The sequence below is a fragment of the Saccopteryx leptura genome, chromosome 11, assembly GCF_036850995.1.
Source record: "Saccopteryx leptura isolate mSacLep1 chromosome 11, mSacLep1_pri_phased_curated, whole genome shotgun sequence".
Lineage (NCBI taxonomy): Eukaryota > Metazoa > Chordata > Mammalia > Chiroptera > Emballonuridae > Saccopteryx > Saccopteryx leptura.
This window is the reverse complement of record NC_089513.1, coordinates 47,280,993-47,299,846: the sequence shown is the minus strand read 5'-3', so window position 1 is coordinate 47,299,846 and position 18,854 is coordinate 47,280,993. Positions and strand designations below refer to the sequence as shown.

The 18,854-nt window shown below is 47.2% G+C and overlaps 1 protein-coding gene and 1 long non-coding RNA gene across 2 annotated transcripts in view; one reads left to right on the top strand and one right to left on the bottom strand.

Annotated features, from left to right (window-relative positions):
- The window catches only part of COLEC12 (collectin subfamily member 12), a 277,937-nt gene extending 272,905 nt beyond the window's left edge, over positions 1 to 5,032 (top strand). The window contains exon 10 of the mRNA XM_066352331.1: positions 3,619 to 5,032. Coding sequence (XP_066208428.1) covers positions 3,619 to 3,638 — 20 coding nt within the window. The 3' untranslated portion in view covers positions 3,639 to 5,032. The remainder of the gene's footprint in view (positions 1 to 3,618) is intronic.
- LOC136382951 (uncharacterized) overlaps positions 1 to 17,658 on the bottom strand; it is a 21,141-nt gene extending 3,483 nt beyond the window's left edge. Inside the window, exons 1-3 of the long non-coding RNA XR_010747353.1 lie at positions 17,591 to 17,658; positions 9,973 to 10,057; positions 5,075 to 5,223 (exon numbers count right to left, since the gene is read on the bottom strand). This is a non-coding gene — a long non-coding RNA (uncharacterized lncRNA). The remainder of the gene's footprint in view (positions 1 to 5,074; positions 5,224 to 9,972; positions 10,058 to 17,590) is intronic.
- Positions 17,659 to 18,854: the final 1,196 nt, after the last annotated feature.

The window sequence follows — 18,854 nt, the reverse complement described above, 5'->3', positions numbered from 1 at the left end:
ACCCTCAGCAGACCAAGTAACTCCCTGCTTGAGCCAGCGACCTTGGGTCCAAGCTGGTGAGCTTTTTGCTCACCTCAAGCTGGTGACCTCGGGGCCTCGAACCTGGGCCCTCTGCATCCCAGTCCAATGCTCCAGCCACTGCGCCACCTCCTGGTCAGGCTGTGGCTCTTTTTCTACTGAATAGAAACCAACGTAGAGAATTAAATTAAATGAAGAAAGAGAAATAGGTGTCAAACAAAAGAACAAGATAAAACCTCAAAAAGTCCTTCATGAAAAGAAGATAATTTAACTGATAAAGAATTCAAAGTAATAGCCATAAAAAATGCTCACTGAACTTGGAAGAAGAATAGATGAACATACTGAGAACTTCAACAAAGAAACACAAAATATAAGAAAGTGCCAAATATAAGTCACAGAGCTGAAGAATACAAGAATAGCAATGATGCCTGACCAGGCGGTGGCGCAGTGGATAGAGAGAAAGACTGGGATGGAGAGGACCCAGGTTCAAGACCCCGAGGTCGCCAGCTTGAGCGCGGGCTCATCTGGTTTGAGCAAAGCTCACCAGCTTGGACCCAAGGTCGCTGGCTCGAGCAAGGGGTTACTTGGTCTGCTGAAGGCCCATGGTCAAGGCACATATGAGAAAGCAATCAATGAACAACTAAGGTGTCACAACAAAAAACTGATGATTGATACTTCTCATCTCTCTCTGTTCCTGTCTGTCTGTCCCTATCTATCCCTCTCTCTGACTCTGTCTCTGTAAAAAAAAAAAATAGCAATGAAAAATATACTAGTGGGATTCAACAATATACAGGCAGTCCCTAGGTTACAAACAAGATAGATTCCATAGGTTTGAAAATGTTTTAAGTTTTTATATGCACAGAAAGGTAAATACTATGTTAAGACGGCCCTGGCCGGTTGGCTCAGTGGTAGAGCGTCGGCCTGGCGTGCAGAAGTCCAGGGTTTGATTCCTGGCCAGGGCACACAGGAGAAGCGCCCATCTGCTTCTCCACCCCTCCCCCTCTCCTTCCTCTCTGTCTCTCTCTTCCCCTCCCGCAGCCGAGGCTCCATTGGAGCAAAGATGGCCCGGGCGCTGGGGATGGCTCCTTGGCCTCTGCCCCAGGCGCTAGAGTGGCTCTGGTCGCGACAGAGCGATGCCCTGGAGGGGCAGAGCATTGCCCCCTGGTGGGCAGAGCATCGCCCCTGGTGGGCGTGCCGGGTGGATCCCGGTCGGGCGCATGCGGGAGTCTGTCTGACTATCTCTCCCCGTTTCCAGCTTCAGAAAAATACAAAAAATACAAAAAAAAAAATACTATGTTAAGACAAATATCTAAGTTGCATTTAATAAGTAAGTATACCTTTTCCACCTACATACAAACTCAGCTTAAGAACAAAGCTAAAGAACCTGTCTCATTCGTAACCCAGGGACTGCCTGTACTAGAGGAAGCAGAGGAAAGGGTCCGTGAACTCAAAGAGAGGGTAGTGGAACTCACCTACTCAATCAGCAAAAAGAAAAAAAAGAATTTTTAAAAAGTGAAGATAGCTTAAAGGACTTAGAAGACTTCCAGTGGACCAACATTCACATTACAGGGGTCCCAGAAGGCAAAGCGAGAAAGAAACGGACACTTAGTTGGAGAAATAATCGTTGAAAATCTCTATAACCTAGAGGAGAAAACAGACATCCAAATCACAATATTATTAACTCTAGTCATCTGCTCTACAGTTTATCTTAGAAAAAAAAATTTTTTAACTGTGCTAATGGATGTTAATTAGAGTTATTGTGGTGGTCATTTTGCAATACAGTTGACCCTTGAACAACACAGGTTTAAACTAAAGGGTCCATTTAATACACAGATTTTTTTTCCAATAAATATATAGTAGGCCCTCCCTCTCGGGTTTCACATCAAATTCAACTAACCATGAATGAAAAACAGTATTTGTATGGAAAACCGTATTTTCTTTTATTTACTGATTTTAGAAAGAGGGAGGAGACTGACAGGCAGGGACATCAACCTGTTCGATGTACCTGACTCGAGGTCGAACTGGCAACCCCTGTACTTCAGGATGAAGCTCTAACCCAGGGGTCGGGAACTTTTTTGGCTGAGAGAACCATGAACGCCACATATTTTAAAATGTAATTCTGTGAGAGCCATACAACGACCCATGTATGTTACGCATTATCCAATAAAAATTTGGTGTTGTCCCAGAGGACAGCTGTGATTGGCTCCAGCCACCTGCAACCATGAACATGAGTGGTAGGAAATGAATGGATGGTAATACATGAGAATGTTTTATATTTTTAATGTTATTTTTTTTTTTTTTTCATTTTTCCGAAGCTGGAAACGGGGAGGCAGTCAGACAGACTCCCGCATGCGCCCGACTGGGATCCACCCGGCATGCCCACCAGGGGGTGATGCTCTGCCCCTCTGGGGTGTCACTCTGTTGCATCCAGAGCCATTCTAGCACCTGAAGCAGAGGCCACAGAGCCATCCTCAGCACCCGGGCCATCTTTGCTCCAATGGAGCCTCGGCTGCGGGAGGGGAAGAGAGAGACAGAGAGGAAGGAGAGGGGGAGGGGTGGAGAAGCAGATGGGCGCTTCTCCTGTGTGCCCTGGCTGGGAATCGAACCCGGGACTCCTGCACGCCAGGCCGACACTTTACCGCTGAGCCAACCGGCCAGGGCAATGTTATTATTTTTTTATTAAAGATTTGTCTGCAAGCCAGACACAGCCATCAAAAGAGCCATATCTGGCTCGCGAGCCATAGGTTCCTGGCCCCTGCTCTAACCAACTGAGCTACCCAGACAGGGCTGGAAAACTGTCTTTTCAATATGCATTTGGTAATCTGCAAATGCAGGGGGCTGACCATATACATTGTTCTATACCATTTTATATTAGGGACCTGAGCATCAGTGGATCTTGGTATCCACAAGGGTCCTGGAACCAATCACCCACAGATACAGAGGGACAACTGAAGTTTTTGGGTAGTCAAAAGTTATATGCAGACTTCTGACTACATGGGGAGGGCAGTTAGCACCCCTATGTTGTTCCAGGGTCAGTTGTATATACAATTATCACATCTTTGTTTTGAAACCCTGAAGGTAATAATAATCTTTTATGTCAATTATATCTCATTTTTTCAAGTTGGTAGTAAACCTCAAATATATTTTGTTCAAATCAATTTTGGTAGTAACTGGGGCACAAATTATCCATATATCCACTGAATACACATATATTGAATACCTTTGGTGTATCAGGCACCAGTCCAAGTGCTAAGTCTCGAGACTCATGAAGAACTCCCAGTGTGGTCAGTTTCAGGGGAGGAACAAGAGATTACAGGAAGAGTGACAAGTTATCCATATTTGTCATTTGTTTGCCTTGTTTCATCATTTGAGATTTGAGTTGGGACTGGGCTTCCCCAGAACAGGCTCCTTCAAAATGAAACTTACCTTTTACTTAATCTAAATAAGAATTTCTAAGCATTTCTTTGAAAAAATAAACATTATTGAATGATGTATTTTGGAACCTTTCCTACAAAAAAATGCATGTTCCCTTTTTTAAATTGTACATTAACATTGTTCTTTTTTTAAAAATTAACACCCATTCTTTTTCCTCTCTTTTAGTACTATCATCTTCATTATAATGGACCATTATGTAATAACACAAGAAAATTTTCGGACAGTTCTTAAACGCAAAGGAAGCTTCCTTCTGATTGCATTGCCTGCTCACCAGATTGAAAAAAAGGCACTGAAAACCATTACTGAAAAAATCAACAGCTAATGTTCTTTACCATCTGCCATTACTCAAGGACTTTGGAATTAAACTGTTTCCCCATTATGAATACTGATTTTCAGTATGCAAATGGACTGAATCCCATAGATTTTTCAGCCAGTGATTGTACATTTATGCAAATCATATCTTCCAAAATATGGGATGCTCCAGTCATAAAAAGATTATCATTGATTGTTGAGCTTTATAGGAAGAACTTAAAACATATACTGTGTAAACAGTACCTTACATTTCTAAAACCCCAAATGTAGGAAAAATATGCAGACATAAAGATATATAGGCCAACTCTTAATAATATGAAGTATACTTAAAGAGCTTTTAAAACTGTATTTTTGTACAAAATATTTGCCTTTGTACAATTTTTTTTTCCTTTTTTAGTCTTTTTATCAATATAATATGTGGAGCCAAAGAAAACAATATGGTACTAATAAAAACTCATAGGGTTTCTTGTCAGATTTAATTTTACCCAATGGCAAAGAATTTTTTTTAATTGTGGTTTTAAAGAAATAATTAAATATGTGTGTGTACATATATATTTTTTAATGTATCATTTCCTCAGAGGAGTCAATCATGTGAAATGTCTAGAAATACCCTTAACAGATTTTGCCAGTGTACGTCAGGCCTGAGCACGTATGTGGCTCGGTCAAGTGGGCTGTGCACTGAGCCCACCACCAACCCACACCCTTGCTGTGCACCTGGCCAGGCCGAGTCTAACTCAGGACATGCGTCTCCTTCCTTTTGGTGGAGCCGGGGCGTGGTGGAGAGGCATCTGTTGGGGAGAGCGGAGCACTTGACTCTGGCTGTCTAGAAGTCCCTGTTTTACAGCTGAGGTATGAACATACTCGGTTGATCAGTGTTAGACGCATACCAGAGCTGAGACTGGCTATCAGGAAAATCTAGCACCACATCAGCCCCAAAGAGAGATGCTAGAAAGATGGGGACAGCTATGTCCTACCTGGAAAGTTTGTTTACTTCAGTTAGGTCTAAAGGAAAAAACATAATTCCAAGACACATGCATGATGCAATGCAAGAATAAACTTTTGGCCACTTGGTTGAACTCTTGCAAAGAATCTTTCCTCTGAGCTCATCTTCCTTCTTCTCCTTGACTTGCCATTGGAAAGTCTAACATGAACGGTGCTGAAAATAAGCACCAGATATAACCAATGCTCAAAGGTAAGATTTCCATCCGACAGATTCCCTCTCCTCCCCTCCCCTCCCGAACTCCCCAGCAGTGCTGCTACCTATCTCAAATACAACAGTAAAAGAATAAAGACAGTTTGACTTCCGTACCTGCAGCTGTGTGGACTGTGCTGTCTCGCCCCTCGTCACCATTCATGCCGTTTCTGCGGCACAGGAATAGCCGTCTCAGCACCTTCAATGCACTGCTGTCCTGTCCAGGTCGCCTGGTCAGGCTGGCAGGACCAGCCATCGTCTGGGCCCTGCAGCACAAAGTAGGCACTGGACTCTGGTACATCTTCCAGCTCAAGACCTTTTATAGACTAAACTCAATCCTCTTTTCATCCTCTCCCTGGTTTTGTTTTGTTTTGTTTTGTTTTTCTGTATTTTTCTGAAGCCGGAATCAGGGAGAGACAGTCAGACAGACTCCCGCATGCGCCCGACCGGGATCCACCCGGCACGCCCAGCAGGGGACGATGCTCTGCTCCTCCGGGCTTCGCTCTGTTGCAACCAGAGCCACTCTAGCGCCTGGGGCAGAGGCCAAGGAGCCATCCCCAGCCCCCGGGCCATCTTTGCTCCAATGGAGCCTTGCTGCGGGAGGAGAAGAGAGAGACAGAGGAAGGAGAGGGGGAGGGGTGGAGAAGCAGATGGGCGCTTCTCCTGTGTGCCCTGGCCAGGAATCAAACCCAGGACTTCTGCACGCCAGGCCGACGCTCTACCACTGAGCCAACTGGCCAGGTCCTCTCCCTGGTTTTTAAGTGGTGATTAAGATTCATGTTCAGAAGCAACTTGACGTTGAATGCCTGATGCCATCACCAGAAAAGAATAATACTAGCACCCACAGAGATGGTTTCTCCCCTGCCCTGATAATAACTTACGAGTGCTTATCATCCGTCTGGCACTGCATAGAGGACTTTAATCACATGACCTCAGCTCATCCTCCCACCAGCCCTGTGAAGTAGGACTTACTACACTCCCCATTTTACAGGGAAAGGAATGGGCTCAGGGAGGTGACGTGATTTGCTGGGTCACACCATCACCAAGGAGTGATACAGGGTTCAGACTTGAGCTTTGAAAATGTCCTAATTTTAAGTACTAGAGTCCTTTTTAATAGCACACAGAATAAAATCAGATGAATATCATACATTATAAGATGCTTCATGTACTTTGTATATTTAGCTATTTACACACCAGGTTTCTATTCACCTACTCACAACTGATGCTCTTTTAGAAGGAGAGATTTTGGTAAATATGATGAGGTCTTCGGGCACCTTACATGCTAACATACTAGGAACAGATGGAAAATGTTTTTCTTTTGAAATGGCTCTTGAAAGAATGAATGCACAATTGGTGGGAGGAGAATACCTTTTCTCTCCTCTTCAATGTTCATTGACTTCCCCCTGTCCTTCCAATCTGTAGTAGTTAGAGTTTAAGCTGAAGCAGACAACAAACAGTAATAAATGCTCCCATTTAAAAAAAATGTTTAAGGAAGTGGAAAGCTATATAAATCCAGTAGCAATACCAAGCATGTGTATTATGCCTCAGATTATAAAGCTGAGCTTTATAAAAGCATGTTAACTCTTCTTTGACTAGCACAATAATATTAGTTAAAATTTATTTAGCACTTTCACATGTATTATCTCTTCTAATCTTGGTGCAAAACCAATAGTACTTACTCTAGAAATGGGGAAACAGGCCAATTTTAAGACTTGGCCTGTTGCCTACAATGCTGTCACAGTCATTTTCAAAAATTCAAATCTGATCAGGTTGCTCATTCTTACATCCGTAAACCCAAGTCCATCCTACCTCTTACCGCCAGCTTACAATCTTCCAAAGGGTTTGTGTTGCCTGCAGGACGTACATGCAGAGGCCATGAGGCCCTTGGTGACCAAGTTCCCAGCCACATTTCCCACCTGTCCCCCAGCCGCACCCCCACCTGTCCTCCCATGTACCAGAGAGCCTTACAGACCACCGGCTTTTTTTTTTTTTTTTTTTTTACAGAGAGAGTCAGAGAGAGGGATAGACAGAGACCGACAGACAGGAACGGAGAGATGAGAAGCATCAATCATTAGTTTTTTGTTTTTTTTGGTTTTCTTTCATTTTTCTGAAGCTGGAAACAGGGAGAGACAGTCAGACAGACTCCCGCATGCGCCCGACCGGGATCCACCCGGCACGCCCACCATGGGGCAACGCTCTGCCCACCAGGGGGCGATGCTCTGCCCATCCTGGGCGTCGCCATGTTGCGACCAGAGCTACTCTAGCGCCTGAGGCAGAGGCCACAGAGCCATCCCCAGCGCCCGGGCCATCTTTGCTCCAATGGAGCCTTGGCTGCGGGAGGGGAAGAGAGAGACAGAGAGGAAAGCGTGGCGGAGGGGTGGAGAAGCAAATGGGCGCTTCTCCTGTATGCCCTGGCCGGAATCGAACCCGGGTCCTCCGCACGCTAGGCCGATGCTCTACCGCTGAGCCAACCGGCCAGGGCAATCATTAGTTTTTTGTTGTGCGTTGCAACACCTTAGTTGTTCATTGATTGCTTTCTCATATGTGCCTTGACCGTGGGCCTTCAGCAGACCGAGTAACCCCTTGCTGGAGTCAGCAACCTTGGGTCCAAGCTGGTGAGCTTTTGCTCAAACCAGATGAGCCTGCGCTCAAGCTGGCGACCTCGGGGTCTCGAACCTGGGTCCTCGGCATCCCAATCCGACGCTCTATCCACTGCGCCACAACCTGGTCAGGCACCACCGGCTTTTTGTTCCCTGCTCTTCCTTACCCCATACTCTACCAGGATCTCCTTTCCTACCTTTCTGTATATGGAAAGTACCTCCTCTAAGGCTGAGTTCAAGAATCACTTCTTGTCTGAATCCTTTCCCAACAAACTCACCCTGAAGGTGGAGCTGGTTCCTCCATCCAGGGCAAATGCTGTATGTACAAGTACTCTGAGTAGCATGACCTGTGGTGGCGCAGTGGATAAAGCATTGACCTGAAATGCTGAGGTCTCCAGTTCGAAACCCTGGGATTGCCTGCTCAAGGCACATATAGGGAGCAACTACTATGCATTGATGCTTCCAGCTTCTTCCCCCTCTTTCTCTCTAAAAATCAATAATAAAAAAAAGGAAGTACTCTGAGTAATACGGAAGAAACTCTTCACTGCATTAAATAATCTACAGGTTAGTTGAGAAGCCTAAAAATTACTGCATTAAGAAGAGAGAAAGGTTCAGCAGTAGAGCGTCGGCCTGGCATGCGGGGGACCTGGGTTCGATTCCCGGCCAGGGCACATAGGAGAAGCGCCCATTTGCTTCTCCACCCCCCCCCCCTTCCTCTCTGTCTCTCTCTTCCCCTCCCGCAGCCAAGGCTCCATTGGAGCAAAAATGGCCCGGGCACTGGGGATGGCTCCTTGGCCTCTGCCCCAGGCGCTAGAGTGGCTCTGGTCGCAGCAGAGCGAAGCCCCGGAGGGGCAGAGCGTCGCCCCTGGTGGGCAGAGCGTCGCCCCTGGTGGGCATGCTGGGTGGATCCCGGTCGGGCGCATGCGGGAGTCTGTCTGACTGTCTCTCCCCGTTTCCAGCTTCAGAAAAATACAAAAAAAAAAAAAGAAGAAGAAGAAGAGAGAAAGGTGATTGTGGCCAATTATGAAATCTTAAAAAGTGAAAAGTGAGAAAAGCCAAACAAAGAAATGAAGTAATTCATGTTGATAATAGCTGGTTATTATGCATCCAATATACTGAATATATGTATCATACCATCAAAATAAATGGAAGATTGAGTGAAAAGAATGAAGTGGTAAGACGGATTCATTCTATTTACCAATATATGGTCAAGTCAGGGAAAAGCTCTAGAAACCATTCCTAAATGGCAACGGAATGGAGTACCTCTTTTCTTACTGTTAAACTCAACAGTTTTAGTACAGGTGAACTTCTCAATCTTTTTAACAAGATATTTCTTTGTACAAGAGCAACATTTTCCTGGGAAGAATTCCTTAATGGTGCGGCATACTTATTTTATAAATCATAAAGCAGATGTTGAACAGTTTTTATCCTTTTTCCTCTCCTAGAGATTCTTGTTCAAGTAAGAACACAGTGTGCCTGGGTTACACCACGTAGGCAAAAGTCCAGAGAAAAACAGGCGTTGGGAAACCAATGTTAATGCGCCAGAGGCAGAGCCCTTGATTTTTGCACTTTTCAATGAATGAGTCCATGAATGAACTATCTCAGTCCAGCCCTGCTTGCCATGGCCAGGACTGTGTCCCAGTCTCCGGCCTTCCTCCAAGGACTTATTAGTTCTGAGTTTGCAAAGCAGGGATAACCCGTGCTACTTGGGCAGGAGTCAGCTGCCAATAAGGATACCTCTGCCAACAGCTCATCCAGACAGGTTACTAAGTGGCCTTAGCTCAAGGGTCTCCACTTAGTCCTCTTGGCCAGGAATGGAGAGCTGTCCTCTGGCCAGTCTCCCCACCTTTGGTGCCAGACTTTGCTGTATTCTTCAATCATCGCTCATTGCCATGACCCATGAAATCATGCCTGGAAGCTGCAGGGAATTATAAAATTCTCAAAATCTACTACTCTGCCCTAGAGCAAAGGAACTAGGCCAGGCCCCACGTACACAAGCACAAGGTGCTGGCTCTGTATTAGCTATGAGAGCACCTATTATGAGTTAGGAATATGGTATATTGTTGGGGACCGAAATATAAACAGGGTGTTTTTTATATCCAGGGGACAGGTGCTGGGCCTAACCACTCATCTCACCTGCCCAGTTAACAAAGAGCTATACCTGATTATTGCTTATCCCACCCATGTTCTCCGGAAGAGGCTGGAAGCTAGTTTCTTACTGGTGTAAAGTTAGATCTAAATGGTAAGGTGGGGGTTGTCTTTGAGTTGTCTTGGAAACAATTGAATTGCTAATGGACCACGTTTTTTTCCCTGAATAAAGATGAATGTGCTTCTGGGGGCCGCCATTGCATCAGCTTAGGAGCAGTGGAGACTGTTCGCGGTGTGATCCTCTCTATCATTTATTCAATTCCATACCTTTTCCCGTTCGAGGACCCCGTAACAGACTTGTCGTGGCTGGACCGTGACAGTATATACTATCTCCAATCCCTAGGCAGAGAACCTGAAAACCAGACAGGTTAAGTATTTCTTCCAAGAACTGAGGTTTGAACCCATGGCCGCCTAGCTCCCACCCTGCCATGCTGTCTCCTACACTACCACAGTGACCTTCCTGCCAGCCTGGGATTTTTGCACTGTATTTTGTTCTTTGCCATAGAAATTTGTCAAGCCACCAAGATTACCTCTCTCCTTCTAACAGAATCAGGGATAACGGAGGAAACTCAATTTGCATACTTTAGATAAAATTACTAAACTCTTTGTAGTCCATGAATAAAGAGACCAAAGTCAACTTGGTGCCCAATGCCATGGAAATGCAAAGAGATTTCACTTGCAGAAACCACTGCAGATTCTAGAGAAGCTGGACCTCTCAGAGTTCTCTGAGATGGTGTTGAATACAACATGGGCTTTGGCACCAATGGCCCAGGTTTAAATCCTGTTCTCTGCTTACTGGATGTGATGTGAAACATATTCAACAAGGGGCACATAGCTCTCTCCTCTCATCTCTCTTTTTTACCCACCAGGCACTCTGCACAGAAAGAACCAGCCCTGACATTGCTTGTTCTGGTATCATTAGGGAGACTTTACAAAGACAATTAGCTCTCTAATAATGCTACCTTTCAAAATATTGGATGGGGGTGACACGCAAAAAAATTACAACTGGGATTTTTGTGCTCTTAGACCAATAAATACTGAAAAAATGAACTTGTACCTCTTTGTGTTATCCCTTCTATTAGGTATCAGAGTAGAGGTTTCTACCAATATGTCCTAATTACAGATTCGGCTACTGAAACAAAGACTCCAAACAATGGCAGCCTAAATAAGATGGAGGCACCTTTCCCTCACAGGAACTATGTGCATAGTCACCCCAAGGGGCCGCCTTCCCAGGGAGCCCCCTCCTGGAGTCTCCTTGCTCTGCCATCCCGAAGCTGCCACCCTCGTTCGCAAGAGGGCTCAGCACCACACCCACAGTGCAGGAAGCAGCATGATCTCTATGCTATTATGTCTACCCTTATCCCCATCAAATGGGACCAGATCTGGACGGCCGCATGGGCTCATACAGATAAAGTCCACCTCTCAAACCCTCAACTGCCAACGGGCCCAGAGGCGGTCCCTGACATGGACCCCAACTGGGATTACCAGATGAAACAGACAGATAGGAGATGATGAGACCAAACACTGTCTTATAGCTGGCATGCAGAACGCAGCACATAAGGTAGTTAACTATGACAAAGTAAGGGAAATTACTCAAGGACCTGAGGAAAACCCGGCTCTCTTCTTAAACCGCCTCACTGACACTATGGTCCTCCATACTCGTTTAGACCCTACTTCCAGTCGGGGCCGCTGTATTAGCTACTCACTTTATTTCCCAATTGGCCCCAGACATTCAGAGGAAACTTAAAAAGGCAGAAGAGGGTCCCCAAACCCCTATCCGAGACCTGATGAACATGGCATTTAAGGATTTTAATGGTCGGGAGGAACAGGCCAAGGCTGTTCCCCAGGCCCGCATGCAGCAGAAGGTAACTCTCCAAACCCAGGCTCTTGTGGCAGCCCTGAGGCCGGCAGATCAACAGGGGCAAGGCAGAGAAGGTGCCCGACCCAAGTCCAGGCCGCAAAGAGGAACCCTACCAGGAGCTAGCTTTTAATGTGGCAAGGAGGGTCACTGGTCTCAGCAGTGCCCCTGCCTGAGGCCGCCCACTGAGCCCTGCCCTGACCGCAAGCAGCCTGGTCACTGGCGGAGTGATTGCCCCCTTTGGGCAACAGGCTCTTCCTCGGCACCTCCACGGGGAGGACAATCCACCCAAATGGGAGGCCAAGCCAGCCAGGCAGGTCCATCGCTTGAACTCAGCCTCATGGACGACTGACACAGCCTGGACTCGAAGACCCCTATCACCCTCGCCGAGCCCAGGGTAATACTACAGGTAGCAGGTAAGTCCATCTCATTTCTTGTGGACACAGGGGCTACCTTCTCTGTTTTGCCATCACACTCTGGACCTCTAGTTCCCTCACAGGTCTCGGTTATAGGAGTGGATAGGACCCCTTCTTTTCTCCTTTGCACACCACTCCTGACATGCAGTTTGGACGGAATCCCCTTTTTCGCACTCCTTCAGATTCTTTCTTTCCTCGATCTAACAGGCTTCTTTCAACACTGAATTGCCAATTTTGCTCTCTTAGCCAAACCCCCCTCCTCTTGCCACCTACCTCCCCTTTCTGTCTTTACTCTGCCATCTTCTCAGGGAACACGTGGACCGGACCCTTCCTCCCAAAGGGGGTCCAGATGAAGCACACCCAGTGGTCCCCCTCCAGCCAGGAGACAGGGTTCCTCTGAGGGAGCTCCAGCCCGGCTCCCTACAGCCCAGGTGGACGGGACCCCATACGGCAATACTGACTATTCCTACCGCAGCTAAACTCCTAGAACAAACACCTTGGTACCATGTCTCTCGCCTCAAGCTTGCCCCCATACAGGACTGCTGACAGTCGGAACCACTGGGCCCCACCCGTCTCTGCTCACCAAAAGGTTGGGCCCTGCAGACCCTCCTGTTGCTCCTGTCCCTCCCACTGGGAACCTGCCACCGAGTGAGTTAAAGCAGGGAGCAATGCTGTTCAATGAGACTGGCCCAATGGAAGAGAACATCAATGTCCTCAACCGTCTACAAGAGAAACTGCTCAAGGATCTCTCCTCCTACAACCCACTTAACTCCTGGTGGCAGCCACCCATCCTCACCTGGGCTGCCCCTATCCTAGGTCCTCTTCTAATTATCAGCATATTACTCATATCTGCTCCTCTTTTTTATTTTTTTATTTTTTTTATTTTTTATTTTTTGTATTTTTCTGAAGCTGGAAACGGGGAGGCAGTCAGACAGACTCCCGCATGCACCCGACTGGGATCCACCCGGCACGCCCACCAGGGGGCGATGCTCTGCCCATCCAGGCGTCGCTCTGCTGTGACCAGAGCCACTCCAGCACCCAGGGCAGAGGCCATGGAGCCATCCCCAGTGCCCAGGCCATCTCTTGCTCCAATGGAGCCTCGGCTGCGGGAGGGGAAGAGAGAGACAGAGAGGAAGGAGAGGGGGAGGGGTGGAGAAGCAGATGGGCGCTTCTCCTGTGTGCCCTGGCCGGGAATCGAACCCAGGACTTCCTCACGCCAGGCCGATGCTCTACCACTGAGCCAACCGACCAGGGCCTGCTCCTCTTTTTTAAATCCATACAGGACCTCATCCGCAAAGTTTCTGGAGTCAAGGTCAAACAGATGTTCCTACACCCATATACGTGACTCCTCTCAGAGCCACCACCTTCCAACTTCCCCTCTCCACAATGCCCCTAACCAGCAGGAAGTAGCCAGACGAATAGCAGCGCCCCTATCTAACATAAAAGGTCGGAATGTGAGGTCGGTTGGCAATAGGGGAAGGTCACGTGAGAAACCAGGCCCAGGAACTTTGGCTGGAACTGCCCACACCCATGCCCGCCAAAAAGAAACGGCCCAGAGCCCTTTGAAAAAGATCAACCGTCTGTCAGCCAATGAAATTTCACCATGTCATATCAACTCTCCATCACCCTACTGACCCTATACATTACCCCCCCCCCCCCCCCCCCCGCCGGCAGAAGAATCCGTGCAACTTCTCTGGCCCATTGTGCGGACCAGAGAACCTTGTCTGGGATGTGCTCTACTAAATAAAGCTTTTGCTATTCCACACTTTGTGGCTACACCCTTCTTTCTTCCTCCACGGGGAAAATACCTTACATACATGATGGGTTTTGCCAAATATATCATGACCTGCCATCAATAATGGGTCATACAGAATTGCTTTACTGCCCTAAAAATCTTCTATATTCCACTTAGAAGTAGACCATGTTTGATGAACAAAATATCAGACTAGGAGACCTGACAAAGTCTTCTGTTAAAACCTGTGAATATGTATTTTTATTTTATTTTATTTTAGAGAGAGGAAAGAGATGGAGCAGGGGGTGGAGCAGTTAGCATCAACTCATAGTAGTTGCTTCTCATATAAATATATACCTCAACTGGGCAAACCCTGGGATTCAAACCAGCAACCTCAGCATTCCAGATTGACACTTTATCCACAGCACCACACAGGTCAGGCTATGTGGTTTTTTTTAAAGAGCTTTAAAAGATCCCCTGCCACCAATCACATTTGGTAAATTTCATTTCCTTTTCATTGGCAAGACTGACATTAACAAATCCCAAACTCTCACGGAAAGCCCAGGTTTGGTTGCTCTATGACCCGTCTCCACACTTAAAGCCAGTCCTGGGGAGGGTCCAGCTAGCATCTCAGATTGATGGGCAGGCAGGGGAGAAAAAAAAAAGCAGTGTTGAGATGGAAGCCACCAGCCCGATATTTCTCCCCTCCCATTACTCCTCTCTCTAAGCCAAACAAGCCTCCAAAATCTCACCAGCAGAAACGGAGGAAGGATATTGTCAATGATATTGTGTAAGTTTGCACAGTGACAAATGACTGATTACTAAAATTAATGAGGTGATCACATTGTAAGGTATAAAAATGACAAATCCCTACTTTTTACACTTGAAACTAATACAACTAATATAATGTTGTATAGCAACTATATCTAAATAAAAAATTAAATTAAAAAATTCAAAACCAGGCCCTGGCCGGTTGGCTCAGTGGTAGAGTGTTGGCCTGGCGTGCAGGAGTCCCGGGTTCGATTCCCAGCCAGGGCACACAGGAGAAGTGCCCATCTGCTTCTCCACCCCTCCCCCTCTCCTTCCTCTATGTCTCTCTCTTCCCCTCCCGCAGCCAAGGCTCCATTGGAGCAAAGTTTGCCCAGGTGCTGAGGATGGCTCTGTGGCCTCTGCCTCAGGTGCTAGAATGGCTCTGATTGCAGCAGAGTGACGCCCCAAGATGGGCAGAGCATCGCCCCCTGGTGGGTGTGCCGGGTGGACCCCGGTCAGGCACATGCGGGAGTCTGTCTGACTGCCTCCCCGTTTCCAACTTCAGAAAAAAAAAAATTCAAAACCATAAAAAATAAAATAACCTGGGAAGTGATTTTTAATCAACATTTTGCTATGTCCTAATTAAATTCCAAATAAGCCACCAGATTTAAGAGATGCCCCTCTGTCTGATGAACTCCATAACCATGTTCATTTGACCTCCAAATGTATGGGCACTGGAATTCCCAGAGCCACACCAACTGTGGAGCTGTCATCTCGTTCTCTCTATCCAGAACAAACAACCCTGGACACTCCAGCAGGACAAGCAGAGATGGAAGATGGCCCAAGGACTCTGAAATGACCTTGGCAAGCTTCTCCTAGAATTGCACCTGTCTAAGGAGCTCCCATGCAGACTTACTTCTCCGCATAGGAAGTTAGACGTGCACTGCAGCACAGCGGCTCTCCCAGCCTCACCTGCTTTCTCTCTGTTTTCTGACAGGCATTTTTCTCTAATAAATTTCTTACATGTTTTATTTTAATTTCTTTTTTCAGCCTGACCAGTGATAGAGCAATGGATAGAGCATTGACCTGGGACATTGAGATCCCAGGTTTGAAACATCAAGGTTGCTTGAGCGCAGGCTCACCAGCTTGAGCACAGGATCATGGACATGATCCCATGGTCGCTAGCTCAAAGCCCAAGGTCCCTGGCTTGAGCAATGGGTCACTGGCTCGGCTGAAGCCCTTGGTCAAGGCATATACAAGAAAGCAATCAATGAACAACTGAAGTGACTCAACTGTAAAGTTGATGCTTCATTATGAATTATTATGTGGTGGCTTTCTTTGAGTATCTGCCTTTACCAAGGAAAGGATGACTCTAAAGCTGGTGGGAAAATCAGACTAGAAGGAAGGACTATGGCTGGGAGCTGGGGAGGGAAGAGATATTAAGCATCCTGTCTTTTTTTTTCTTTTTTCTTTTTTTGCCTGTGAGCTAGCGGTTTAGGTTCCTAGTGTAATACTCCTCAGAGCTTCGGGATTAAATGCTTATTCTATACGTGTCTAGGCCATGACACAAGTTCTTTTTTTTTTTTTGTATTTTTCTGAAGTTGGAAACCGGGAGGCAGTCAGACAGACTCCCACATGCGCCCGGCCAGATCCACCCGGCATGCCCACCAGGGGGCGATGCTCTGCCCATCTGGGGTGTCGTCTGTTGCAACCAGAGCCATTCTAGAGCCTGAGGCAGAGGCCATAGAGCCATCCCCAGCGCCTGGCCAACTTTGCTCCAATGGAGCCTTGGCTGTGGGAGGGGAAGAGAGAGAGAGAGAGAGAGAGGAAGGAGAGGGGGAGGGGTGGAGAAGCAGATGGGCACTTCTCCTGTGTGCCCTGGCTGGGAATCGAACCCGGGACTCCTGCACGCCAGGCCGATGCTCTACCACTGAGCCAACGGGCCAGGGCCAAGTTCTTAAATTTGACATCTTCACATCACAATTTTCCAAATGGAGGACGAAGGAAACCTTGACAGACACTAGTGTTTTTATAAATACACCCCCATACACATAGACTGAAACGGGAGCCAAGCTGAGTGAGTCCAGTGCATTTCCATAGGGTCTGAACTCGCCTGCACACAAAGCACCATTCAGCAATCACCCCGCCCCATTATCACTCCTGTGACATTTCCTGCATAGGCTGTTAGAAATTTCTCCTGCACATCTCAAGCCTTCAGTTCTTCCCTGTATTGATTGGACTATTGTAACAAAGTACCACACTAGGTGCCTTAAACTACGGCAACCAAATTTCTCCCAAGTCTGGAAGCCAGATGTCCGAGGTTGAGGTGTTGGCAGGTGTGGTCTCCCCAGAGGCCTCTATCCTCAGCTTGCAGATGGCCATCTTCTTGTTGTGACATCACATGATCTTCTGTGTATGTGTGTGTTTTGTGTTCTAATCTCCTCTTCTTATGAGGACACCAGTCACATTGGATTAGAGCCCACTTTAATAACCTCATTTTAACCAAATTACCTTTGGAAAGACCCTGTCTTCAAATACAATCACATTCTGAGGTATTGTGGGTTAGTATATCAACAAACAAATTCTGGGGGGAGGGGAAGGGAGGATCAGCCTGTAACACTCCCCCTAGCTCCTTTACTCTTAATAAATGACAGCTTCTCATAGTTATTTTTAAAATGTTCAGGCTGTCCCTAATGGACCCTTCAAATTTCCTCCTACCCGTTTTACTCTATTCTTTGTTTAGCGAACAGTAAGTCCCTCCCACCTGGGTCACAGCCCCGCCCATCTCCCTGTGCCCCCGACCCCTCCATGCCGGTCCCCAGAACGACTCACTGCACCACTGGGAGGCACCATTGTATCGCTTGTCCAAGAATGTGCCACTTCAAGGAGCCCTACTCTTGTATCTTCAGCCTCTCCCCTACTCCGTGTTCCCTCCCTTCTCCTCAGCTTATTTCATACCAAATATATATATTTTTTTAAATAAAAGAGAAAATATAAAAAAGAACTTTCTTCCTCACCCTTAAAATGCTACCCTTTCTTTCCCACTTCCTGTCCTTCACATACTTCTTAGAACGGCCTAGCCTGCAGCCTCCACTCCCTCCACCTCCTCATTCCCTCCCTCTTGCATACCTGGCTCCCACGTCCACTGTCCTCTGGAAAACGTGCTTTCCAAGGTCATCAGTGACCACTTTGGTTTCCATGGGGATTAAGTTAGAAAATACAGGTAAGGCCTTAGAGCTCAGACACTGCCCCATGCAAGTGCTCCCAGTCACCCTGACGCATCCTCCACCCGCCCGCCTTGCTTCCCTTCTGTCAGCCTGACCATGCCTTCATGCTTCCACCTGCAGCAATGTGCCCGGGACAAGGCCACCTCCACTTGTAGAAAGAACCCAACGTCCAGGCCTGAGAGCCACAGGATTCAATTTAGGCGCCAAATGGCCTTTCCCAAACAAGCCCGCTGATTGAGGAGAGTAGCCAGGACACAGAAGCATAGAACCGCAAACACAGCTCTGCTTTGATCCCTCAAATCCACTCTCTCCAAACACACATCCACTGTGCACAGCCCCGTTTTTCTAACTCTGGCTGTCTATCAAGGCACTAAGAGTCCTTAGTCACCTGTCTTTCCTCTACGTGCAAAGTCTGTTCTGCCCCCTCTTCCCTGTGCTCCTAGGACTTATTTCTTACCCCTTTTCCCAAGGCCAGCTCTTCTCCATCTTCCTAGGAAAACACTCTTAGTTTATTTCCACCTTCAAGGTGGCTGCAAACTTTATACAATAATTGAAGTCTCAGGGGAACAAAATGGAATCTGCTTCCAATATCAAGTGGTCTGGGGTCCACAAAGGGGCAAGATGTCCAGAATTTTGATATCCTTGGCCAGCTCCCCCAGGTGGAATACTTTAGCCACACCTCCACCCAATGAAATTGAGCCCTCCTTACAAATTCTGCCTCAAGTGCTACGTCCGTCCTCGAGGAAACCCCAACCGGAAATGTTTTAAACTCTCCCATGGCCCTTTCTTCTTCTCTTAAGGCAGTGACCTTCCATCGGTATTAGAGTTACCTGAACATTTGTCTACGCCACCCCTACAAAGCAGCAGGAGCTGAGGCTTCCCATTTCACATTTCTATGGCCACCTGCCACGGCGCCTTGCACACAGAAGTCACTCAATGCATAGGAGTTATATGGAATTAAGACACAAACTTGGGCCTGACCAGGCAGTGGCGCAGTGAAAAGAGCATAAGACTGGGATGCATAGGACCCAGGTTTGAGACCCCAAGGTCGCCAGCTTGAGCACGGTCTTACCTGGTTTGAACAAGACTCACCAGCTTGAGCCCAAGGTCGCTGGCTCGAGCAAGGGGTCACTCAGTCTGCTGTAGCGCCCCAGTCAAAGCACATA